This window comes from Cricetulus griseus, chromosome 2 (assembly GCF_003668045.3).
Source record: "Cricetulus griseus strain 17A/GY chromosome 2, alternate assembly CriGri-PICRH-1.0, whole genome shotgun sequence".
Lineage (NCBI taxonomy): Eukaryota > Metazoa > Chordata > Mammalia > Rodentia > Cricetidae > Cricetulus > Cricetulus griseus.
Genome location: NC_048595.1, coordinates 290478944 through 290505317, shown reverse-complemented (window position 1 = coordinate 290505317; position 26374 = coordinate 290478944). Strand labels below are relative to the sequence as shown.

General features: G+C 42.5%; 1 protein-coding gene across 4 annotated transcripts in view; it reads right to left on the bottom strand.

Moving 5' to 3' along the window:
* The window catches only part of Qki (QKI, KH domain containing RNA binding), a 115231-nt gene extending 100607 nt beyond the window's left edge, over positions 1 to 14624 (bottom strand). For all 4 annotated transcript variants that reach the window (XR_003482378.2, XM_027401107.2, XM_027401111.2 and 1 more), the window contains exon 1: positions 14439 to 14624. Coding sequence is in view for 3 of the 4 variants with exons in the window: in XM_027401107.2 (XP_027256908.1) it covers positions 14439 to 14580 (142 nt within the window). In the remaining variant the exon portion in view is untranslated. The remainder of the gene's footprint in view (positions 1 to 14438) is intronic.
* Between the last annotated feature and the right edge of the window lie 11750 nt (positions 14625 to 26374).

The window sequence follows — 26374 nt, the reverse complement described above, 5'->3', positions numbered from 1 at the left end:
TTTAAAAAAAAAAAAAAAAACGGGGGGGGGGCCTCAAGACACACTAAACATCTCTTCTTTATTACTACCACTTTCTCCAATATCTTCTTCCTCTTCCACCCTCTACAGAACCACAAAGTAACTTGTAATTCAATATTCAAAGTTGATTACCTTTAGCTATCATGTATAAAATAGCTTGTTAGCCAAAAAGAAGACAAAACCAAAGAAAAAGAAAATCTGAAAGGGAGAAACACCAGTAGCAAGTACTGTAACCTGTCACATTAAGGCACTGCACTATAACTGAATGCTCATAAAACTAAAGAAAGCCTAGACTAAATAAAAGCAAAGGGAGATCAAAGGGGAAAACAAAACTAAGAACCATGAAAGGGAAAGCTTTAAATAGCTCCTAGTCAGCACATAAACTCCAGGTATTTGAAGTTTAATTCAGAATGAACTATCTGTTCTATTTATACTCAAAATGTCCTATACAAGAACACTGTTCCTGGGTCTGGTGCACATCCCCATACCTCTTCTCCACTTAAGTCCTCTAAATCCTCTGACAGCACCAAGTCCACCTCTTTTTCAGAACCACTGGTGAACCTCCCAGGCAAAGGCAATGGTTCTAGCATCAGGCATAAGTCTATCTATGTTTTAATTACCTTAACTACTCGTAACTATGGAATAATTATGAAGTTCTAGTATATCCCTCATAACATCCCACACATAGTTTTAATAGAATAAAGTTTCTGTATGTTGTCACTAAAAATTACCATGTGAAATAGGGTACTCTGTAATTCAAAACACTACATCTCAATAATCACTTTCTATTTAATACACCAAAACCACTGATTTCACATTAAATGCATTGCAAACTATGGCTTGGTATTCATTGGCCCAGTCACAATATTTAGTAACTAAAGGTTTTCTGAGAGTTAGCAATGTACTTTGGAAATCATTTACATTACATACACAGATATCCTAAAAGCAAAGTAGCATGTCAAAATAAAAAAATCACTACCACAAAAAAACAGAAACAACAATAAACCCACCAGCTTCAGTAACTAATACACTTACACAACATCAAATGCCAAAAAACAAAAAACAAAACTGGAAGCTAGGAGACACAAAGGAAAATCCTCATTGTGGTTTTTCTGTTTTTGTTTTAAAAGAAACAATGCACAGGAATAGTATCTCAGTAGGAACTCAATTCTGTCACATCCATTAATAAAGCCGAGAAGGAAATTCACCAAAACTCAGTGCCTCTTAATTATATATGGTTTTTCACTTTTTAATTGATACGCCCGCCGTATTTGTTCAGAATAAAACAAATCTGTCTTGTTCTTTCCAACAACTTTTAATTAGTAAGAGGAAAGAATTCAAGCTCCTCAAAAGTTTACAGACTAAGAAACAATATTCAAATATGCACATCAAACCTACCATTCTTTGTCTTTGTTGTTGAGACAGGGTTTCTCTATTTAATCCTCGCTGTCCTGGAACTCACCATGTAGACCAGGCTGGCCTTGAATTCAGAGATCCTACCACCTCTGCCTCCCTCCCCAGTGCTGGGACTAATGCCTGCTCCTCAATACAAGGCATGGCAAACTGAGAGTTCTCATCATCTCTTCTGATCTCTTCTGAAACTGAACTGAAAACTTCTGCATTCAATTCTCCATATTATATGCATTACAGAAAAACAGATATCAATAACTAAAATGCAAGTTGATATAATTGTACCAAGGTTCCTGACAGTTTCTTCCTCCATGGATCTCCACATAAAAACAGAAACAAAAGACACGTTCTTTCCTTATACTGAGGGTTAATTTCTAGTGACTGAGAAATAGTGATATTTTACAACAGGAGAAAACTAATAAACTAGAAAAATGTTTATTGTATCAACTATCAAAAAGGCACACATTCTCAATCAGTAACAAACAGCATTTTTTCAACAACCATAAAAGACACACTTTAAAACAAAATATATATTTACTTAAGTTAAAAAAAATCTGACAAGAAAGCCTATAATGCTATAAACTATAACAATAAAGTGAGATAGGATTTATGGTTTAACTGTTGATAATTTTTTTATTGCTGTAATAAACTATGGTCCTAAAAAGAACTTTCTCTCCTCATATAAGACACAGAGTAAGCTAAGATCCATTTTTCTAATATTACTTAACAACAATCACTTGATCCAAAATCCAGAACTGTATGTACCCAAATGTTGTGCTTAGTATGTAACTTTTACCCCACCCAAACAACATCTCAGTAATATAAAAACAAAAAACACTGCAGGGAGAAAAAGTGTAATCCATCTGTTAGTTACAATAAATAGTCTCTTAAAGACTACATCTTTAAAGGTACAACTTAGGCACATTATACACTGGAAGCACAATTAACTGCAACACATTCTATTCTTCAGTCGCCCCTCCCTTACAAGGTAAAGGATAAAAGGTTCTTTTCTGACAAGTTACTTCCCAACATTTTAGTCACTAACTGCTCTTATGTGTACTGACATCCCCATCTGCTGGAACATAAGTTCCTTACTGTTAAAGATTCTTAACGACAAAAAGGTTGTAGCAAAAATTTTCCAGCTACACAGAAATACAGCTTCAAAGCTTCATTTCTACCAAGAAGTTTTTGTCCACCTCTAACAACTGGTACAAAAAAACCCTTTTCCTGATATTTTCTATCCTGTTTCTATACTTCATAAGATACAAAGCACTGGTCTGAAGAGAAAACTTTCTCCTTTAAAATATGGTGTACAACACACACACACACACACACACACACACACACACACAGACTCTCTCTTTCTCTCTCTCTCTCTCTCTCTCTCTCTCTCTCTCTCTCTCTCTCACACACACACACACACACACAGTCTCTCTCTCTCTCTCTCTCTCTCTCTCTCTCTCTCTCTCTCTCTCTCTCTCACACACACACACACACACACACACACACACCTCATTTAAAAGATATTTGTTGTCCTAATCTCTGCTGGATTTGAGTTAAAAGCTACTAAAATTGATACAATGAAACAGCTTACACAGTAAATGGAGCCATCAAAAGATCAATAACAAGATTTAGTTAAAAAATAAAGTAAAAACACTACACATTAAAATAAGGCAAAACAAACCAAAAGTATGAATCACTAGTTACACATAAGTAAGAAAATTTAAATTTATTTAGCAGTTTGTTGATTTTTTTTTGAAAGTATCTCCTTTTTACACTAGAATCAAGTAAACAATTATGTCACCATCAAGAATATTATTTGAAGGGCTGGAGAGATGGTTCAGTGGTTAAGAGCACTGGCTGCTCTACCAGGGGACCCAAACCTGATTCCAAGCACTCATACAGTAACTCAAAACTGTAACTCTAGTTCTAGAGGGTCTAGCACCCTCTTCTGGACTCTGTAGGCATCAGGCACACATGTTATAATGTCTATTCATGCAGGCAAGACAGTCAAACACATAAAATATAATTAAAAAATATTACTTTGGTGTGGGCAAAAAAAGTTAAACTTGCCATAATAAAACTGAATCAAAACTGCAAACACAAACTGATTAAAATAAATTACCTAGCCACATCCACAGAAATTAACCTGAAAATGTCATACCAAACAGTAACAAATACTGTTAGCACCTAAATACAACTCTGTAACACCATTCAGAACTGAAAATAATCTTAGTGAAATGGCTAGTTTTACATATGGAGCAGAAAACATACACAGGGTAGTTGAAGAATACACTGTCTCAAAAAGAAACATTCCAAAAAACAAGGAGCCACTAGCCACAAGTTATCTATGAAAATACATGTTTCTATAATGCCGAGTATAAAAAGTCACCATCAGAGCAGCTAGCAAACCTGTAACTAAATAATAAGAAATCTTCATAGCTTTCCCAATAGGATTTTATTTCAAATAGCAATACCTACCCTGTTGTTCGAAGTTCAACCTTTCAAATACCAAAATATCAATTGAAAGAATATTAGAATGAGAAAAGCATCAAGGTGGAAGTTTGAATGACATGAATTCAGACAGATTAGGAACATTCAAAACCACAGCATAAATGGTTCTTAAAGCACACCTAAAACTGAGTTATATTCTGATCAAAACAGAAATTAACAAGACCTACCATATGATCCAGTGTACTTCTCTTGGGTGTTTACCAAAGCAGCACACCATAGAGACACCTACACACTAGTGTCAAATGCAGCTGCAGTATGGACAAATCCTAACTTACGAAGCCAACCAAGGCATCTAGTAACAAAGGGATGGATAAGAAAATGTGCTGTGTATGCATAATGAAAACTTTGCAGCTGTAAAGAAGACTGACATATCATCTGTGGGGAAATGGATGCAACTGGATTTAATCACACTATCAAAAATACAATGTATGTTTACTCAAAAAAAAAAAAAAAAAAAAAAACCTTAGTTTTACAGAAGGATCACCCAGACTCTTATACTGCACTCTAATCCAGATAACAATCTGAGTTTCACTAATAGTGAAACTGACTTCGGTCTCTACTCATGTGATACAACTTAAAGAACACAGCAACACCTCTGATATATTCCAAAGATGCTATACTTCAACCTGCTTTATCCTTTAAAATCTAACTTCCTAAACCAAATACCATGTCACTCAATCTCTGCATTTGAGAGCCTCAAGCAGGAACGATAATCACAAATTTGAGGCACTACAAAAATTCAGCACTACATGAGTTCAAGGCTAGTCTGATATACACAGCGAAGACCCTGACTGTCTTAAACACACAAAATAAATACCAAATTATAAATATTTAACTTCCAACATACTAAAGATATAAAGCATAAAAGCACAATCCCCCAACACAGAAGATACAATGAGGCATTTTTAAAAGATGTTTCCAAATTTTAAAAGATTTAAAATTAAAACAAGATGCAACTATTTGATCTGGACATTGCAGGTATAAAGAACATTCTCCACCCAACTACAGAAACCTGAGTATTGACTCTTTACACATTAATCTATTTTGTTAATGTGCTGTCACTAATAGGAAATACTAATTCTGGAAAAAATACAAAATTTAAGAATGGAATACCAATGTATCTCTACTGTATTTTAAAAATGCTGAAAATATATTTAATAGAAATAGAACACATCAGCTATAGTAAGGTTCTCAGAAAATCTTCACTATGCTTGATAACACATGACATCACTTTCACAAACATCTCACCTAGCCAACCCAATTAATTCCAAAGAGTCAACAAAAGCAACAGTCTCTTCATTCTCTTCAACTTTCACCAAAAAAAAAGTTACATTCTCTCTTAAGTAATCAAAACTTAAGAGTTAAGAGCTACACACACACACACACACACACACAGAGAGAGAGAGAGAGAGAGAGAGAGAGAGAGAGAGAGAGAGAGAGAGAGAGAGAGAGAGACAGACTATTCTGTCAATATCAAATACTGGTCTAAAGAGAAAACTATCTTTGTAGTTTACAGCAAAGGCTTTATTTATGTACTATAAATGAGGCTCTGGGTTCCCCAGCATTATGGAGAAAGGGATCAGAATCTGTCAACCAAACAAATGCTTAACTTTTCACCTTGCTAGGTGTTCCTCCTAGCTTATTATATACAAGTTCACTATGACACCAAAAGCCTACCACTTCAGGACACACCTAAAGTTCCCTGAAATAAAATCCAAACTGTCAAGTCCAGTATTCAGAAGTGCCATAATCCATTACTAATTCTTCCTTCTCTCTGGTCCTCATGTGATGTTCACATTACTGCTCTCCAAGCATCTGCCTTTCAACTAATCAATAGACCTCTCATAACAAAGTCTTGTCCTGCCAACATCAGTCATCACCAGCCTTCATTTCTTCAGGCTCTTGGGTCTTGTTAGGTAGCTCTGGCTGACCTACAACATGCTAGGTACACCAGGCTGCCTTTTCAACTCTGGCATGTGCCACTGAGTACAGTTACAGTGGCACCTTTTGACTACCTTTGTGACACTGCCACCCTTTCCCTTTTCCTGGATTATCCTCTACCTTCCCATTCACATCATTCAACACTACCAAGCCAGGTTCCACTACTCAAGAAGTTCTCTTTGACCCTTCAGCTTCATGTGACCCCTAAACTACCAACTAGGGACTGTCCAGCTCATAAGCTATTTAACACACACACACACACCCGCACATACGCACGCACATACGCACGCACATACGCACGCACATACGCACGCACATACGCACGCACATACGCACGCACATACGCACGCACATACGCACGCACATACGCACGCACGCGCACACGCAAAGCACTTCCATGCTTCTCCACCTGATGACTCCTACCAGAAGGAACCTAAAAATGCTGACAGAAACATCTAGTATAAGCAGTCTTCTGAACATTATATCCTTCTACCTACCTCTGAATAAATTTGGATTTTGTTTGGAAAGGGATTTAATTCCATATATAAGAATAAAACAAGTGATACAGCATTTGCCTAACATGTATAAGGCTCTAGGTTCAATTCTTAGCATACAACTGTATTCAAGTAACGAAATTACTGTAACACAACAAAGAACTGATCCTTCTACTTTTTTAAAAAATACAATTAAAAATGAGCAGTCACCTATCCTCCATCTATTGGTATGGGAGTAAGATGCAGAGCTGAATGCAGCACACCTACTTCTCAGCTCAATCATCTTCCCTTAGAGAAGTGGTTCTCAACCTGTGGATCCTAACCCCTTTAGGGTTAAATGAGTCTTTCACAAGGGTCACATATCAAATATCCCGCCTATCAAATTTTACATTATGATTCGTAACAGGAGAATTAGTTATGAAATAGCAACAAAATAATTTTATGGTTGGTGGGGTCACCAAGGCATGAGGAACTGTACTAAAGGGTCACACCATTAGGAAGGTTGAGAACTGCTGCTTTAGAGTGTCATTCTCCAGTTACCTCCCTGATTTAACAAAAAACACCCAACAACAAAAACAAAAAAAAACAAAAAAGCAATCCAAGACAGGCTCTTGTTTCATGACCATCTAACACTGAAGCAAATATGTTCCTGGCTTTAATCACTTAGCAGTACTAAATGGCTACATTAACTCTTTTAATCAGAAATACTGCTTCCTTTGAGCAGTTACTAAAAATAATAGCAATAAAAATAACAACAATTTATAATAACAATAAAAATTCATTGGTATGACAATATTTTAAGAATTGAGGCTCTACCCTTTGGTTACAGGAAAGTTCAAGTACATTTAAATCCTCTAAACACAGCGTTAGTTTTTCACTTTTAGGATCCCAATTGTCAAAAGAGGACTTATTTTCAGCTATTTTAGGAAGAACATACATTCTAGCTACAAAAATTGACCAGCATTTGTTAAAGTTCAGCACGGGGCAGAATTGGCAAAAATTACTTCTATTTTCTTTCTGTTCACAACTGGTGAACAGTGTATGGAAATATGCTGTGACTCTTTTGTTCTGAGTCCACTTACAAGCACATCATAAAACATAAAACAAATCAGCATACAAAAATGAAGAGCCCTGCACCATCTCTGCTACAACCTGGCTTATGACAAGAACAAGTCCCCACTGTCTCACAGACTGTTAAATCTATATCCTTCTGATCTCAGGTTAAATCTATATCCTTCAGTTCTGAAGTAATATGATCACCAGATACAACACTAATTTTCCCTCCACTAAAACAGACCCCAGAAATGTCTTTCTTCCCGTTATTCCTATACTCTCTTCCACACTATTTATGAGACAATTGTGAAACTGGGCAAACAGTATGACATGAAGTTTATGAAACATTTCAAATTTTACAAATCCATAGTTTTAAAAATCTTTACTATTACTAGGCATTAGTGGTATTTAATCCCAGCACTCGGAAGGCAGAGGCAGGCGGATCTCTGTGAGTTTGAGGCCAGCCTGGTCTACAGAGTGAGTGACAGGACAGGCTCCGAAGCTACAGAGAAACTCTGTCTCGAAAAAACTAATAATAATAATAATAATAATAATAATTTAATTTATTCATGTGTATGTGTGTTTTCCCTGCACATATGACTGTGCACTGTGTATGTTGAGTGCCTGGTGCTCAAAGACACTAGAAGAGGGTGTCAGATCCTCTGGACCTGAGGTCACAGATCGTTGTGAGGCACCAGGTAGGTGCTGGGGACTGAATCCAGGTCCTCTGGAAGAGGAGCCAGTTCTCAAATGCTGGGCCATTTCTCTAGCCCCCAAAATTCCTTATTGTTTTCCCTGGGTACAATCTTAAGACTGTAACAAATATTTTTGCTTGGTTTTGTCCTATGTAATTCAACAATAACTTAGTACTGACCAAGGTGATCATGCTCCAGACTGACTCTACAATGACTTGGTTTTGTACTAAAGCCAGAACAAAACTGAAATCCTGAGCCCAACAAACTAGTCACTACCTCTAAAACCTGCTTCAGGCTTTCCAGTAAGGTTCACCAGCTCCACCAAATTCACCAGCACTCACTTGTTGTCTTCACAGACTTGCAAAAGCACTCTCCAGCATGCCTATTTTGTCTATCATGACCACAACACAAAGTGAGCTTGTGGAATCAACTGTCTTTTCATGGTTTTGTGGCACTCTACTCCCTTTGAAGAGGATCCAAAACAATCTGAACTTGACAAGTTCTGTGCATAAAAATGGCAGTAATGATACAAGTCCTATATAATAATTTTAGGAGCAAATGGCAAAAAAAAAACTACCTACATAATTTCAAATGTGCCAAAATTTTCTAAAACTAAGCACTGATTCAAAATTTCTCTAAATACGGATAACGAATGGCTAGAAACTTAACCTACTTAAAGAAAGGAATTATATACTTGTGATTTCTACTCTCATTTATGATAATAAAGTAAAATCAACATTAAACTCTTACAGGAAAAATATTACAAGGGGGTGGGGATTTCTAAGGGGAAAAAGTGCATGAACATTTGTTCCCTAAGTGTCCAAAGCTGTCACTAGTTATTACAAAATTGCTTCATGTGTTTAAAGTATTAATGTTTAATTCCACCTCTGTATTTTAATTTAAAAGCATTTTAAGAGAAACTAGAAATCAAAAGGAGTAAGTTGTTGATGTGTTCTTAAATTCAAACATGAAAGTATCTGCTACCAAGTTCTGAGTTGGACACAAGCAGTTAGACACTTCTATAAAACAAAGCATACAGAAACATACCAGATCTAAGTTCCAATGGTGATAACCACATAAAAAGTATCACCAGACAGAAAATGGTGTTTCTAGACCTTTTTCCTATATAGCCACACTAACATAACAAGTTATACTAATTTATAAGTTTAGTGCTTAGGCTTATTTTGCTTTTATATTGAGTGAGTGACAATAATGCCTTTTTTTTTTTTTTTTTTTTTTTTTTTTGGTTTCTCGAGACAGGGTTTCTCTGTGTAGCTTTGGAGCCTATCCTGGCACTCACTCTGGAGACCAGGTTGGCCTCAAACTCACAGAGATCCGCCTGCCTCTGCCTCCCGAATGCTGGGGTTAAAGGCGTGCACTACCCATGAGCTGCTTGACAATAATGCTATAAGTAACCTCACCTGAACATCAAATGAGCAATCTGAGTCCCCTAAAATTTATAAAGGTATATAATTTCCTAAAGAAATCTCACTGCAAGGGGAAAAATATTCCTGCACTTAAAAATTTCTATTGTACTGTTTCAATGCCAAATAAAGAGCAGAGAAGAAAAGAAATAGTCAAGTCAGCCGTGTAAAGAATCTGGCACATAATTCTAATCATGACCTCCTAACATCAGTCCACTTCCCTATCATCCCTCCCTCAGCCTTAAAATAGATTCTTAGCTATCCCCACAACAAATGACATACTAAGAGCACAAAGTTGCTCACTGCCTTATTCTCTGAATTATCAACAAGCAAAACCTAATAATGTCATGACACATTCCATTTCAGACAGAAGGGTAATTTTTGCTTACAACTGCATCATCAAACTAACTTCATTCACTACACTGAATTTCTCAAATAAAAGTGCATTTCCACTATGTTTATAAAAGGTTGCCCTTTATAATCAAATGTTCTAATTAATTATCTTAGTACAAAACACAAAAATAAAAACATCCATCTAAATATACTAGCTGAAAAAGAGGGGGCTTCTTAACCCCATTTTATTAAGGATCTCAGCAACAGTTATTACACTTGTCTCATTTTGTCACAGAACTCTGTTTCCCTTTAGGATACTAGAAACCACTTGATATGATGGGAAACTAATGAAACTGTGGCTCCAAGATAGTGACAGTACCACAATTAACAGGGATACATAATGTTCACAAACCACCTCAATGGTCAAATGCAGATCTGGGGCACAGCTCTGAGGGTCCTTATCATGGCACACATTCACTTTCACTTAAATAAAATATTTGAACTCTATATTCTCATATTCATTTCAGAAAGGGCAATGGTACCATCCCTATACACTGGGAAATGTGATTATCAAAATTTATAGTTTCTACTATAAACTCAATTGTACTGTATATTTAACAGCAAAACATTAATTATGAAAGGCTTGAAGAACCACACCACCCTCTTCCTCTAGAGCAGTCAAGGTTCCAAGTGCAGTGTGAATGCAAAGAAAGTGACCTAGTGGGTGATACAAATGGTTGTTCCCATCGTATCTGCAAGAGCTGTGATCTGTCCTGAGGAGCATAATGGAGAGAACTGGTGACAAATACCAGCTTATTATAACTCTTCAAGGATTAGAGAGCAGTGCCTTGGCTCCCAAAAAACAGATTAATTACCCCATCTTAAGTAAAATCCGTTTGTCACAAATAATAGCTACAGTTGACAATGATTTGTCTTTTAGACAAAAGAAAAACTAAAATTTAAGAAACTATATAACCCAAGTCATTTGTGGCTATGCAAAGTTTTAAACCACAGTGTTTATGAACAAACAAGGTTTGCCCAAAAAGATAAAAAAAAAAGTAAAAATTCAAGGAAAGGTATAACATGCGCAACAATGAACACATCCTCAAAGATAAACATGAATATGGAAGACAATTAACAAAGCTAATTTTAATTAAAAATATTCTCACGTTTTATGAGTCAGAAATTTTATTATAAAAAGGGGTTAGCTGAAAATTAAAAACATTTTCAAACCATTAATATATATTCTAACATATCTGTTCACTTTTCCTGAATTATACTCTAGGTTTTCTGGTAAGACCCATAAAGATTCAAACTGTCCTTTTTAACAAACCACACACTTCTCATTTTCATATAAGCAGCTTCTCTCTCACTCATAAGCCTATCTAATGAATTAAAACTAGAAATATGAAGTTAAGTATCACATTCTCTTTTCTTCTACTTGATACTTTTCTGTATTATTTTTATTGTTTAGTTTCAACACTCTATTACAAAAATGTTTATTTAAAAAAACATGCTTTGCATTCAACTACAAGAGTTTCATTTTCATGACAAAGGAAAGTCTTTAAAACAATTTGTGTATGTAACTGTTCTTTACTAGAGACAGTATGGAGGGTCAGTTAAAATCTGAAGAGAAAGCAGTCTAAGATCCACATTTTACTGTGATTCAGGGCTAACCTTTGAGTCTTAGAAATACTAACTCAAGTTCTATCTTTTATTTCAGAACTTACCTGGCCTAAAATATATTTTCAAACTTACAAAAACAGCCCTGCTAAACATACTAGAAAAGAAAGACTGACACAACTCACCAAGCGGTAGAACTGATTACCTAGCGAAATTACAGACTACAGGCTACTTTATACTGGCAAGAATCAATGTACTCTTTCTACAACATTGAAGTTTTAACAAGTAGAAGAAAAAAAAAAAGAACACTTCATTCCCAAAGTTGTTAGTCAACTGAAAATTCTCAAACAGGAACTATATTAAAAGCTCACTGCTTGAAAGTATTTTAAAAATAAAATTGCTAGACAGTCCCATTCAAAATTTCTAACTATCAGAGAATAGAATATCTCAATGCCATTGAACAATTTAATCCCTAAAGTGAAACTTAGTTTTATCTGAATTTAAAAGTAATCTTTCTGCCAAGCATTACAGACAAAGGAGAGTGTAATCCCTAACCACAAACACAAGTCATGATTAATTTGTTTTTGGACAATGAGAGGCCACAAGGGGGTAAAGCACAAGTTGCCAATTTTCACAATTAAGTCATCTAGCAAGAAAATTATGATCTTGCACTTAAGAAACCAGTATTTTCAAGTCAAATTAAATTTATAATAAGACTAGCAAGTACAGGAAAAGGCTTATAACACATTAAGGACTAGCCCCTGTCCTGCAACATTTGCTCTGATATGATTAAAACAATCACACTTCCTATTCATTCTGAGGTCTATTGTAAACACACTACCTACAAGCATGGAAGTTCTCTGTATACTGGCCTAATGCAGACTCCTGAGTACAGAAGGCAGACTGAGGTGAAAGATGGAGAAAACAGGAAAAGGAAAGAAACAAATATTATTTTGAATACTGTAATCCTAAACTAGCTTTCTTTTACATTTGGAACACAAAGGGTTACTATTTCTAACTAGAGAGTAATAAACAAGCCTGTGCAGAAATAATGACATAATTGAAATTCCTCCAGCTGACTTATGCCAACCTCAAACTAAGGTGGTTATATCTGATCAGTCTGAAAGACTACATGAGCAGCCTTTTACAACTAATCGAGGAAACTCCTATAGTATTTCCAAACTTTTTATGATCTCAATATGTCACTTGAGTATACGGAGAACTTTAAGAATGCATATTAATCCATTTTAAATGCTGTCTAGGCGTGTAAGAGATTCCCCATACACTGTACTTTTAAAAAACTATAATTTTCATCATAAATTTCACAGTAATACCATGAAAACAACACACCAAGTGAAAAAATAACAGTAAATTAGGTGTTGTCTCTGAAATCACATTTGTGGATAAATAATGACAGGTGAAGTCACCTAAAATTTAAATTTCTACTGAACTTAATATAGGTCAGATTTTTAAGCATGCTAGACATTTTGTTCCAAACATTCCAAGGTTAAAAAAAAATAGCTGGCGCCCCTTAGCGCTCACATTTGGAAATACTCAATTGAAGAGTTCCAGCACACACACACCCTCCTTTTTTTTTTTTTTTTTTTTTTTTTTTTTTGACATTCCAGAAAGTTTTCTGCCTCCACAATCTTTCAAATGCCAACACAAATAGGCAAAACCCCTTAAAGGGGCAGCACAACTTTCCTCCGAGGCGTCTGAGACTAACAGACACGCGGACCCAAAAGTAGGAAATGTCCCTTTCGACTTGTTACTGTTGTATGCATGTTCAGGCGTCATAACTGAGCGCTTTCTGCCTCAAGTCCTGCCTATGGCTCCCCACCCAAAAGAAGCTCGCTCTTAGCTCGGAGGTATTCAAAGTCTTTTGTTCTTCCCTGATATGCCTGCTCCTTGAGCATAAATTTTGATTTCTCTAGCTGTATTTGAAAATATTTCGAGATTCTTCTCAAGATGCTAAAATCCACTGTTCATCCGCACATCAGCACAGTTTTCCGCTTCCTTCAGACAGCCCCCCGCCTGGAGACTTTTAAAAACAAAAGGGAAACTCCCCGCTACACGGTTTTCAAAGCGGACTTGTTGGTCCTCCTGCCCCACAGGCCGCCCCGGGAATCCGCGGAAACCCACGGCTCCTGGGAACTAACACTCCAGGTCGCTGCTGAGAGAAGTTCTTAGAGGACTGCCAGAGCTGACCAGCATGCATCTTCTAGCCACTCTTCGCTCCCTGCAGCGCTCCCAACTCGGCTTCTGCAAACTTGCGCTCTATTTTATTCCCGTCCTTTCAAACTTCCAGCTCCCCGCCCCAGGGACGCGGGCGGCTACGCCTGGAGCTAACCCTCCGCCCCAGTGAGTTCTTCCGAACTCGGATTCCGTTCAGGTCTGTCATCGCGGTATTTCATACTCCTCCCCCCGCCACCCAAAAAAAAAAAAAAAAAGTGAAGTTAAACTCCCAAACAGTTCTCGCTTCCCTAAACAAAGGACAAAAAAAGTGCTGTGCTCTGTGTCAGCTCGTGCTCGCCTTCGGCCACATAAGCACTACTTTTCGGTACCCTACGTAATCTGTGGACACCCGAAGAGTCCACTCCTGTACCGCGGGCCACACAACTCCACTGAGACGGGCACCCCCAGCCGGGGCCCCGCGGGCGAGGCGAGGCAGAGCTCGCGTGGCCCGGCCAGATCGGTCGGGATGGCGGGGTGTCTATCTGCCGCGCCGTCGGGAGCTGGCCGCAGCCCCGCCGCCCCGCCGCCCTGCCGCCCGCGAGCTCCGGGTCCGCCCTCGGGCCTGCCCCGGCCCTGGCCCCGACCCGCCGCGAGCCGCCCGCGCCGCCTTTGTGCGCCCGCCCGCCTGACCTTCCCGCCGCCCCGCCATCCCGGGCCGCCGCGCCCGCCCGCTCGCCCGCGGGGGTCGAGAGGCTCACCTTCGTCCAGCAGCCGCTCGAGGTGGTTGAAGATCCCGCAGAAGTTGGGCAGGCTGCTCATGAGCTTCTTGTCGTTCATCAGCTGCATCAAGTAATCTGGGGTGGGCTTCGGCTTCTCCTTCGTTTCCATTTCCCCGACCATATTCCAGGCTCCGCAGCTCACTCCGCCCGCGCCGCCGCCGCCGCGCGCCGCCGGAGGAGGAGAGAGGAGGAGGAGAGGAGGGAGGGGCGGGGCGAGCTCCGGCCGCCGGCCGCTCGGACGCGGCGTCCCGCTCCGCGCCGACTCCGCTCCGGCTCCCGCGCCGAGCCCCGGGGCGGCCGGCTCCGCGCGCCCGCCCGCCCCCCCGCAGGCACTTTCGCCCGGCCCGACGCGCCGCGGCCGCCGCTCCTCGGCCGCCCGGCGCGGCTCCCCTCGCGAGGCCGGCGGCGGAGGCGGGTCTCGGGGCCGAGCGCGGCGCGGGGCCGCTGCGCCGCGAGGAGTCGAGGGGCCGCTCGTCGGCCGGTCGCGCCGCCTGCGCCGAAGCTCGCGAGTCTGCGGTGCTGTCCGCCGCGGCGCCCCCGCGTTGCCGCCGCCGCCGCCGCCGCTCCGACTGCCGCTCCTCCTCTTCCTCCGCGGCTCTCCTCCTCCTCACTCACTTGGCGGCGGAGTTCGCCTCAGTTCAGGCGGCGCTGCCGGCGGCGGCGGGGGGAGGGGCGCGGGCAGGGCCGGGGGCGGGCGGCGGGCCGGGCGCGCAGGGCGGCCGTTACGGGGCTAGGCGCGCTCCCGCCCCCCGCCGCCGCCGGCGCCCCTGCCCCTGGCCGCTCGGGCGGGACGGACGGACGGCCGGCTGGTGGCCGAGGGCCGGGCCGCGGCTGAGGGGGACGCGCGCCGGCTGCGGCGGCCTGCGCGGGGCCGGGGTCGCGGCTGAGGGGACGCGGGCGGCGGCGCTGGCTCGTCGGCGCGCTGTTGCTGAGGCGGCGGGCGCGGTCGGGCGCGTCGGCTGAGAGGAATTCCGGCGGGACTATGCGCGGGCGCTGCGCTCGCCGCCGCCCTGGCCTCGCCTCTCGGCGCGTTACTATAGTTTGAGGGGATTTTTTTCTCTCTCTTTTTTTTTTTAAAACCTCTTCGTCCACCTTCCTCGCCACCCCTCAGGAAAAGAAAAAAAGGAGAATTTTTTTTTTTTTTAACGTCCTGTTGCTTCACTGGGGGCACTCTCGGGTGGGCATCACGTGGCCCGACACGTAGCCGTGAGGCCGAGGGCGCGTGCGCGCGTCGAGGGCTGTGGCCACGCCCCTTCCGAGGGTCGCCCCGCCCTATCGGCCGGAGAGCGCGCCTGCGTGGGGGGCGAGGGGGGGCAGCGGCGGTGGCCTCTGGACCGAGAAGCGGGCCGGAACCGTTCTGGCGCGGCGCCCACCCGGCGGGGCGGGCGGGGTGGGGGACCCGGCCGTCGGACCAGGCGCAGACGAGTCCGCATCCCGCTCGTGATGCCGGTGGGCGGCCGGCTGAGCTGGCGCGCGTGGGCGACCGCGCCGCAGCATCGCCCGCTGCGGGGCTCCCGTGAGGTGTCCCCGGGAGCCATACCCCACGCGTGACGGGCCTCGCGGCACCCGAACCGTAGGCGGAGACGGGACACGCGTGCGCACCCACGGGCAGGCGGGCGGCATGACGCGTGGTCCCGTTCTCCTCACGGCACGGCTGCGGTCGGAGAGGAGAGGAACCGAGCAGGGACCCAGCCTCCTCGGCTGCCGAGCCGCCCGCACGCAGAAGAAGGGAGCCTGTGTGTGAGGAGCTCACGTTCGGGTGGGATGGGGGGTGTGGAAAGAAAGAGTCAACATCTATTTCTGCGTACTGGGGGAGAAAGTAAAAAAAGCAAAAGCAGTGCGCCAGAAAAGGGCTTTCCGTGCACTGTGACGGAGTTCTGCCGTTTACATTTGTTTAGGAAACAATTTTCCGAACTGCAGCAGTGAAGTGCTGTGATTTATAGAAGCTGTCAGTCATTAAATCTGCATCATCCATGTTTTGTTGCAAGATCTTTATAACCGGGCTCCATGAAAATGCCGGCAAGGTTATCAGATCTGCCGTTTTGAGAGTTGTCCCTGGCTATGTATGATTTTCTGTGCATCATGTCAATGTATTTTAAATGTGAACGTAAGTAGGGTGGTTGTTGGTTTGTTTTGTTTTAACTTTGCTTTCCACAAATTCTAAAGAACATTGCTGAGATTATGTGGTACCAAATATCTTTAAAGCAATTTTAAATACCCATGGCCAGTAGCTTCTGGCGGTTTCATTAAAAGACCACAGTTTGAGGTTTTTTTGTTTGTTTGTTTGTTTTTAATTTACTTTGATAGAGCAAATGAAGTTGCCTTGATAGAAAAAGTTAAAAGCACATAAGTCAAATAATTGAATTTTCCAACGATAGCTATAATTCTAAGTACTATAGAATATTCAACATAATAATCTCTTTAAGCAAATTATGTAAAGGCATGAAGTAGCAATTTGATCAAAAAGCTGTTTCTGTGTTTTCCAAATGTTCATTCAGAACCAAGAAAAATGAGAAGTTTGTCTCTTGGATATTATTAAAAATATTTTGATGCTGAATTATTCATGGGCTCTGCTTGTGAAAGATGAAGTCCCCCTTCTGAATTGGCATGCCTACTTCCTGGGCCCTGGGCAAACTGCTGTACCTCTGTAGTTCAGTCAATCAGAGCAGTCCTGTGTCTTAGGTAATACTGGCATCCCCAATTTTACAGAAGAGGAAACCCCGAAGAGGAAGAGGTAATCTAGATATTTACACAGCACTGTAGCTAACGAGTTCTGTCTGCTGTTCAGTCCAGTTATATTTTATTACAGAGTGCTGTCCCCCATTTTACTGACCCATAGGTTCAACCACTTTTTTAATGTGGCTGAAACAAAAAGATGTTGGTCATCTTCATTCCCCGTAGATTAATCGTTGGGCCCATCGTTGGAAATAGCTGCTTTGGAGTGCAGAGTAAAAATTCCAAGTACATGTGGATCTCTCCCCTGCTCAGTTTTCCCTGATTTCTCTCAGGTAAGGGAAAAAAATATCCAGAGTTCACCACGACCTGCCAGGCCCCAAGTGACCTTCTACCCTGCATGTTGCTGAACCTCGTTTCATGGACTCTCTAGTCTCTCTGGAATCCTCCTTGACCTCAATACCTGCTTGGCGTCTATAGGCTTCTGGGCTTGGTGTACCTCCTTGGAAAGCCTTCCCACTCCAGCTCTCATGCCACCACTACTTTTTAAATTTTCAGTTCTTTCTGTCAGTTTCCTCACATGCCATGTCAGATATGTGGGTCAGTTTGTTTGCCACCCTAGTAAAGATTTCACTTCTTTTTAGAATCTCTTAACACCCCCACCCCCACTCCACAACAACACATGATATTTGTAAGCTTCTGTGACAAGCATGTCCAAAGAGGAGTGTCAGGTGCTTGTATACCAGAGGTCCAAATGCTCTCCTAGCTTATTTCTTTTGATGTTCAACCAACATATTGGGGAGGAATGAGTAGCCATATTTGAGAGGTGAGATGGTTGGCTACCTCACAACAGTTCAGGGGCTAGTGGAGAGCTGTACAATAATTACTCATGCTGTCTTTGGAGCCACTGAGCTCTACCAGATATCCATCCATAGGATCCCTCCGTTTTCTATCTTACATTCCTGTTTCTGAACACTGTGGACATATTATATTGATCACCCAAAATGATGACTGCAATGTTACTACAAAGTTTGTTGGGATGTGTACCTTACAAGCTTACAAGTTTTAACAATTATTATAGATCCTTCAGTTCTGTTATTACAAACACATCTCAATACAGTATTCAAAATGAATAGGACAAACATACATGAAGATCAGTATACACAGGTATGTGAATATCCTTGTACTAGCTATTTCAGTGAAAAAGCATGTCGTCTACTCTATTGACACTAAAATTGGCTCTTCATTCTAACACTGTAATTAACCAGGAGTGGAAATGCACTTTCTGTTCTCTTAATTTCATTGGCTCTACTAGCTTACTGCATTTCTTGACATTTAAAATAAAAACGTACAATATCCAAGCACTCTGTCTTCATCACCATGGCGTTTTTACAAAAACTAAAAAGTATGTTAAACTTCAGATTCAATGTTTGATGGCTCCTGGTTCCAATATTCTTTTTTAAAATAAATTTCCTAAAAGGGGATGGGGGAATCTAGGTATGTTTGTATAATTAATTCTACAGAACTTTTGAGTATCCTCTGTAATTGTAAAGTTGTTTATCAGATACTGTTGGAAACACTGAAAATGATCTAGGGACTCCAGTCAGCTTCAAATGTCAGAACAATGTAGATTAGGACCTTGGGTGGGGGGGTGCCTTTTGTGCAAAGAATCCAATAGTAGCATGCCTTCATTTCACCTAGGCATGCTTGTATCTCTTGTAAGACAGGAAGCTCTGCTCCCTTGGCTGAAGTGGTATTCTCTGAGCTGCCTTTAGACCACTGATGGGTTCCTTCAGGCTGCAGCACCAGCATCCAGCCTCAGCCCCTGCCCAGCATTTAAATATTAACTGGTGATCTAAGGTTTTTGCTTATTTGACCCCAAGTCAAACGGTAGAGGTGAAAACACTCAGAGCCGGGATGCAGGCCCTCATGCCATGTAATCTGACCTTCATGCCATGTTTAAACAGACCTCCAAGTAAAAAAATAGCTGTTAATTACAGGACTGTAAGAATGAACTTCAAATGTACTCTGTTTTGATCAATTCTCATACTGACTCATGGCATCAATTTCAGTATTGCTTCTCTGGATTGGGCTAATGTCATGTTTTTTTCTCTTCAGGATCTGAATCCCTCAGAATGAGTCAGTGCTTAGGTTATTTTACCATGTTTGACAGCTACCGTTTGGTTCACAGTGTGTTAATTTTAAACAGTTAATGTGGGTAAACACTTTATAAGCAAAGGATATAACACTCATGTCATCCCCAGACATTTAATCTAATGCCATTGTTCTTTCTACAACTTAGAGGCTAAATGTATTTTTGTAGTAATTGTGGCATACGTGACTTCTAAACTGAGTTCCCAGAAGGTCAGTGAGAGACCAAAAGGAGTCCTCTGGGGTGTCAGGCACTGTGGTTGTCTCAGTACACTGAAGCCCTGAGTTGATAATTGCCTCCATTTTACAGTTGAAGACAGTGTGGTCCAGAGAGTAATATGACTGATCCTTCAGTCAGTAAATCCTCGAGACAGAATTCTCATCAGACCTTCAAAGTGAGTGACTGGACATGCGGCTGGCCCTTCCATAAGTTAAATTCAGATGCCCAGGAGCCGTGGTCTCTTTTTCTCAGTATTTAACCCTACCAGTCATGTGAGATCTTTCACATCTAAAGCTCTGGTAACAGTGCTGGTGTGGTACAAAGAAAATGAATCTGCTAGTGGCTGCTGGGGACAGGAGAATTAAGGTGGGTGTCCATGCTGTGATAGTTCCACACGCACAAGAACACAGGCAGTGTTGACTGGACTTAATACTTTTTTTTTTTTTAAGAGAGGAGACATTTAAAGGTGAGGGGGAATAAGTTCAGTAAATAGTGGAGGGAGGGGGCTAGGATCTAGATACATTGTATACATGCATGAAGTTTTGACAATTACTACCTCACTCTCATGTATATAAAGTCCTTGGGGTTCTTTCCTAAGAGCCTGAGAAGTAACTCAATGTATCTGAAGGCTGGACAGGAGGAACTCTGAAGAATTTTAAAGTTCCGAAAGTTTCTAGTTCTGGGTAATCTTCACTGAGAAGAGCAGATCTCTGTTGTTTAGTCTGTGGGCTAGCCCTGGAACCAGATGACGGAAGAGATGCATTTAAGGCCTTCAGCTCTTGGCCTGAGGACAGAACTGAGAAGCAGAGCAGCTTGCCTACTGGGCAGGAAGTCCAGGGTCCCAGCCCCAGCTCTGCAGAAACAGAAATCTTTAGGTGTCCAATTTTGTTTTCCAAAATCTTTTTAAAAATATTTAACTGTTTTCATTTCCCCTAGGTGTGTAATACTTAAGGCTGGACGCCTTATTTTTTACATTTCCCAAAAACAAATTTCCCACTCAACACATAACTTTATGGCGTAACTTTGATAGCAAGTGGAACACTAAGACCTTCCTGAAGAAACTTAGGTAGGCAGAACAGTAGGACCCCTTGAAGGCGGAGCTGAGCTTTGCTCCTTCTGTTCCCTTGTTTTCTTCACAACTAGCCCACTTCCAACAGGTACTCTTGAGTACGAAAGAAAAAGGCTAAGACCACAGAGACAAACTCGAAATGAAGGTGGTAGGGAGCAGCTGCTGGGAATCCAAATGTTTCTCTGCCTTTACTACAGGGAAGTGGAAGGTCTGGGAGTTGGCTTCATGTGTTCAGTGTTTGCAGGGATTCTCCGGGCTGGGGATCGAGATTGCCCTATCAATGAGCTGGACCCCTAGTCCTTTTTACTGGGGGGAGGAAGGGTGGTACCCTAGTGTACCACATTGTGAAGGTAAGAGGACAGCTTCGGGGCTGGGGTGTCTCATCATCTACCTTGTTGAGGCACAGTCTCCTTCGCCCACACCCACACCCCACACCAACCCTGCACTGTGTTCTTCAGAATACCTGGCAAGCTTGGTAAAAGTACTGAGAGCACAGATGCAAGCTACTATATCCAGCTTTTTTTTTTTTTTCTTTTTAAACTGGATTCTAGGGATCAACTCAGGTCATGGGGCTTGCAGGGCATGCTTTTACCACACTACCTCCCTACCTCATCCCTCTTTTTGAGACAGTTTCCTTAACTCAGGCTGGCCTTGGTCTTCTAGACAGGCTGCACACTGGCAATCCCCCTGCCCCTACTTCACAATTGCTGAGATAAGAGGTGTATGTCCCATCCCTGGCCTGATTCAATGTTTCTTTAGAACATAAGAGATTTCTTTCTCTTAATAAGAAACATCCATGGTCCCCTAAATCTGTCACTGATCAGAGATAAATTACCTCTAATTTCGACATTAAAGGGGAGCTGGTGTATAGTGATGTCACTCTGTTACTTTCACTTTGTCATGTGTTTGATGATTGTGAGATGTGATGTGGGTGCTGGGAACCACCAGGTCCTCTGAGAGCAGCAAGTTTTCTCAACTACCTTCCCAGCCTTCATCATCATGTATTTACATATAAAATTAAAATCGGTTATTCACAGCCTGATACTTAATCGATCCAGCTTTATCAGCTTTCAAATGGTGTTGTTTTGTTTGATTTCTGAGACAAGGTCTATAGCGAAAGCTGCCGAGCCCAGGCTGACCTTGAACTCAATATAGCTCTCCTGCTGAATTTTGAAAGATTTGCGTACCACTCAGTTTCTTGCTACAGGCTGAGCCATGCAGTGTAGCCTTTCTCCCTGTGTCTCCAGGCTCTCCCTGAAGCCCTGCAGCCTAGGTAGAGTCTGCCTACTGGGGCTGGGGATATGTTCATCCTAGCATTCTTTAAAAATTGTTTTTAGTATTACCTCTTTGTTTCAGCCTCTACATACTTGGAAAACTAATTTTTTGTGTATCCATTAAACCTGAATTTACCAGGTTTTACAAATGACAGTGAAAGTATTTTGTCAAAAGTATGAGCAGTTTCTTTGGGTGCATATCCCAGATTAGAAAGAAAGTTAATGAAGGGCCCTTACCCTATTCCAGCGGAATGTCAAAACTTTAAGCCTTCAGTGTTGTCTTTCTGCTTCTCCCATGTTAATTCTTGCAGAAATGGGTCTTTGCTAGAATTAAAATGCTAACTAACCACCAGAGAGGATGTGTTCAGCAGCCCAAAGCCCTGCCTTAGTGGCCCTCATCCCTCTACTGAGCTACATTGATGGTACTGGCATCTACTATTTCCTAATCATTCTGTCCGGGCCAGTCATCAAATATGTGCAGTCATATAAGTAGACCTTAAGGGCCACCAACTGGAATAATTATTGCTAATTGCACTGTGCTTTTCTAAACAGCCACGGGTAGCATTGTTTTTGCCTGGAAATAAAACGTGGCATGGGAAGATGAGTAACACTTTTTGTCTAACAGTTCCACAGTGTGTGCCCTATATTTATAGTGTGTGTCTGGAATTGAGTAGCAGTGAGAAGCTGCAAGCTCAAACTGCGGCAGACAGTGGGGTGGGGTGTCACCCATGTCCAGATACAGCTGTCAGGGGAGAAGGACGACTGTGGGGTGGGAACTGGGAAAAGAAACTCCTCAATTGTGAAATCAAGGAGTTTGAAGGCAGCCTGTCATCAGCTGATGTGCCAGCAAACAGCCAAAGCCTCTAGTTCCCCTCTGAACAGCTAGCCACTGGTAGGCAGCAACAGCAGACCTTTCTCTGTGCCAGGTTCCTGACCTCTGTGACTCCATGGCCAGGCTTGATTTTCTCTTCTCTCTCAGCTGACCAGGTTTCAACACTACAGCTGGTCCTATGCCTAGCTTCATGCAGAGTATTGGCCCCAACCAGGCTCTGACCCTTCTCCAGCTGGGGGTAGGGTGCAGACACTAAGTCTGAAACAGTGAGAGGCAGCAGCCAAGTCACAACCACTAGGCAGTGAACACACAGGGATAAGGAAGACTTCCATGTTTGAAGTCTCTGTACCCCACCACTGCCCTGGGAGCAACTGGCCAGTTCCTGGAGGAATGTAGAAGTCATATCTTCTAGAGAGCTCAGGCAGTCAGTGAACAACTGCCATCTTCCAGGCTGTGTTGGGACTCACCACAGCACAGTGTAGGTGCCACTGTGGCACTCCAATGTGATGCTCCAACACTAACCCACAGACCTGGTGACATGATTCAAAGGTGAAATAAAGCCATGGGGACTGTTGGCCCTGGCTTGTGATCCCAGCTACTTGAGAAGCTGAGAAAGGAGAAGCAAGTGTTCAAGGCCTGTCTGGGCTACAGAGCGAGTTTAAGTCCAGCTGGATAATTTAGATCCCATCTTGATCTTTAAAAAATAAAAAAGGCCAAGAGTGTAACTCAGTGGTAAAGCACTTGCCTAGCATGTGCACATAGTAGGTTCATTTTCCAGCAGAGAAGAGATGGGAACCAGCTGCAGGCTGCCTTGAGCCAGTCCAAGGAGTCTTTGATCTCTGCCCCTGGGTACCACAGTCCAACTTCAGGAGAGTGCCACAGCCCTACCTGCCCACTCAGCAAGAATCTACTTCCTTCTGACCAGACATTTGGCCAGCAAGAGCCACTGCCCACTTTAAAAAAAAAAAAAATCCAATACCATGGGGACAAACAGCTCTTGCTTTGAGGAACTTAAACATCTTAGAGTGAAAAAAGGGAGAGATGAACATGTAGTCACCGGTGGCTTCTGCAGACTAGTGTCCTTCCATGGCATACTGCTCATTGTAGGTTCTTCAGATGTCCCCTGACGAGCTCTTCATATCACCGAGTGGACCCCTAGCAACAGTGGACACTCCAGTGAACACTATGGCTTCCACTGCTCAGCTACATGAAATGGTCACTACCACCCACCTCCTAGGCCACACAATCTGTAAAAGAATCTCCCACTGAAGCAAAAGCTTGCTCCCCCCACCCCGCCCCCCGGTGGTCTTCAAGGCATCATTTCAAAATGAAAGTCTGCACAATTAAACCAAGGTACTTAAAAACAAAACAGGAAAGAAAAAGAAAAAACTCTCAAATACAGACTTGGATCTCATGAGTCTGGCTTCCCGAGGAAACACATCCCACTGCAGCACTAAAGTTGAACAAGTTTGTGTTTGAATCACATGCTTTAGTCACCAGGAGGGCCACACTATCAATAGACACCTGGGGCACCGTTCAGTCTGTTGTAACTGCAACCCAGATGCCATGAGGGACTGGCTGAGAACTTTCTTCTGTAGCACTATTTCTATGCAAACGATTTGCTGTAACCCTTGTACAGCACTTATGTAATAAGTAAAGGCAATGCTGTAGAGCACAACACAAAACTTAAATGCCCTGTTTCATACCAGATTTCCCCACAGCAAAGTCCCAAAAATATTCCAAGTTAACTTAGTAAGGTACATGTCTTCACTTAATTCCCAGACCCCCCACCCCTTGGGCTTTCCTGGCTCTCAGCCTCAAGGTTTCCCCATGGTGTCTCCTATTCTGTGTCGTCACAGGGTCCCAGTGTTGATGCCCATCAGGCCTAAGGTCCCAGGGAAGACTACCAGAGCTGCAGCCACTTACTCTAATCATGAAACTCTGATTTAACACGATAGAACCTCTTACAATGTGTGCTCATCAGCACTATAAGATGTACCCCGTAAACCCATTACAGCTGTCTGTCAACTGAAGTTCCTGAAGGTGAACTTGGATAGCACTTTTTAGAAATGCTTTGCTTGAATTTGGTTATTGTTTCACTCTCCATTTGACACTGGATTCTGTAGTCTAAACTTGGTCTTTACAACAGTCATTCAGGGTGTCGTTACAGCAAAGAGAATCCCACAGGAAGGGAAAAGCATCCAGGAAAGAGCTGGAACAGGCAAAGCAGCCTCACACTTCCTTTGCTAGGAAATAAAACTACAAACTGTTTTTTTTTGTTTTTTGGGGGGTGTTATTTTTGTTGTTGTTATTGTTGTTTTTCCAAAGGTCCAGACACCGAGACCACTTTCAGCCACTAGCTTCAGCGTGAAGCTCTTCAACTCTGTGATTACATGTCTGGGTCCTTGCCTGTGCCCCACAGTTCAAGGCAGCTCTATAGACCTGCCAGTCTCAGTGCTTGTTTGAAATTATTTGCAACATCTATGAAGAAGAAGAAAAGAAGAAGAAGAAGAAGAAGAAGAAGAAGAAGAAGAAGAAGAAGAAGAAGAAGACCCTGACTTCTGTATAATTTTATGAAACGGTCCTTGGCTCTATCATTTATTCTTAATTGTAATTGAAGTAAATTACTAATCAACTTCAGAAAACAGAAACAAAAAATAATAATTTTTTTTTAAGGATGGGGTACTATGCCTTTGCCCTCAAGAGTCAAATGGAGACAGTGTGGTGACCCACACTGTGTAGGCAGAGAGGGGAATATCTAGAGTTCAAGGTCAGCCTGTCTCTAAAAGCAATACAAGGAAAAAATACAGAGAGGCCCTTAATCAATCCTGCTAAACTTAGAGTGTAAACTTAGAGTGTATTCCACCTGAGCCTTCGTATTCAAGAGCCAAGACCCAGTCCAAACTATTGTAGGGCTCATGCTCACCCTGCGCCCTAGAATCATACACATTGGCCCTCCGGTGTCTGTGACCCTCAAACTCTCACAGAGCTTTTGCATATCTTGACACCCTGTCACTTTAACATAACCTGCACTTAGGATGAGGTCAGTGCAGGCTCTCCTGGAATGCCAGCGGTAGTCTCTGCATGTGGTGATCTCAGAAAGCTACCTATGTCAACTACGAACATCAGCTGTGGCCAAGATGCTCTCAGTCAGCTGCCACCTGGTCAGCCCTCCCTACCTCAGAAAGCCCCTGCACCCCTGCATCCCTGCACCCCTGCATCCCACCTCAGCTTTCTGGCTACACCAGAACTCCTCTCCTCAGGCTACCTGCAGAGCTTAGTTCAGCTTCCCCCACCTCTCCGCATCCCTGCTGCCTCTAAAACAAACACAAATTAGCCAAAGGACAAAGGCGTTTCCGCTACAAAAAGGTCAGAGCCTTAGAAATTACCAACCCTGGGAAAATCACAAGGTTGCTGAAGGGTCCGAACTCACCAGCAGTGGTTTCCAGGGCTTCCCTCATTTACATTGCAGCAGAGACCAGGGTCAACTGCTTCCAATCTTTCTTAAACAGTCTTACCAACTTTAAGCACAGGTGCAGGTTCCAGGCACTTTCTCTGTTCTTGGTTTTTGTCTACACTCGGGGACCTGAACACAACCCCCTGACATCATTCTCCTGCCCCTCAAAGGGTCCTGTCTCTCTTGGGCATTCTCTTGGATGTCCTGACTTTTCATTCCCCACCGTGTCTCCCAAGAAG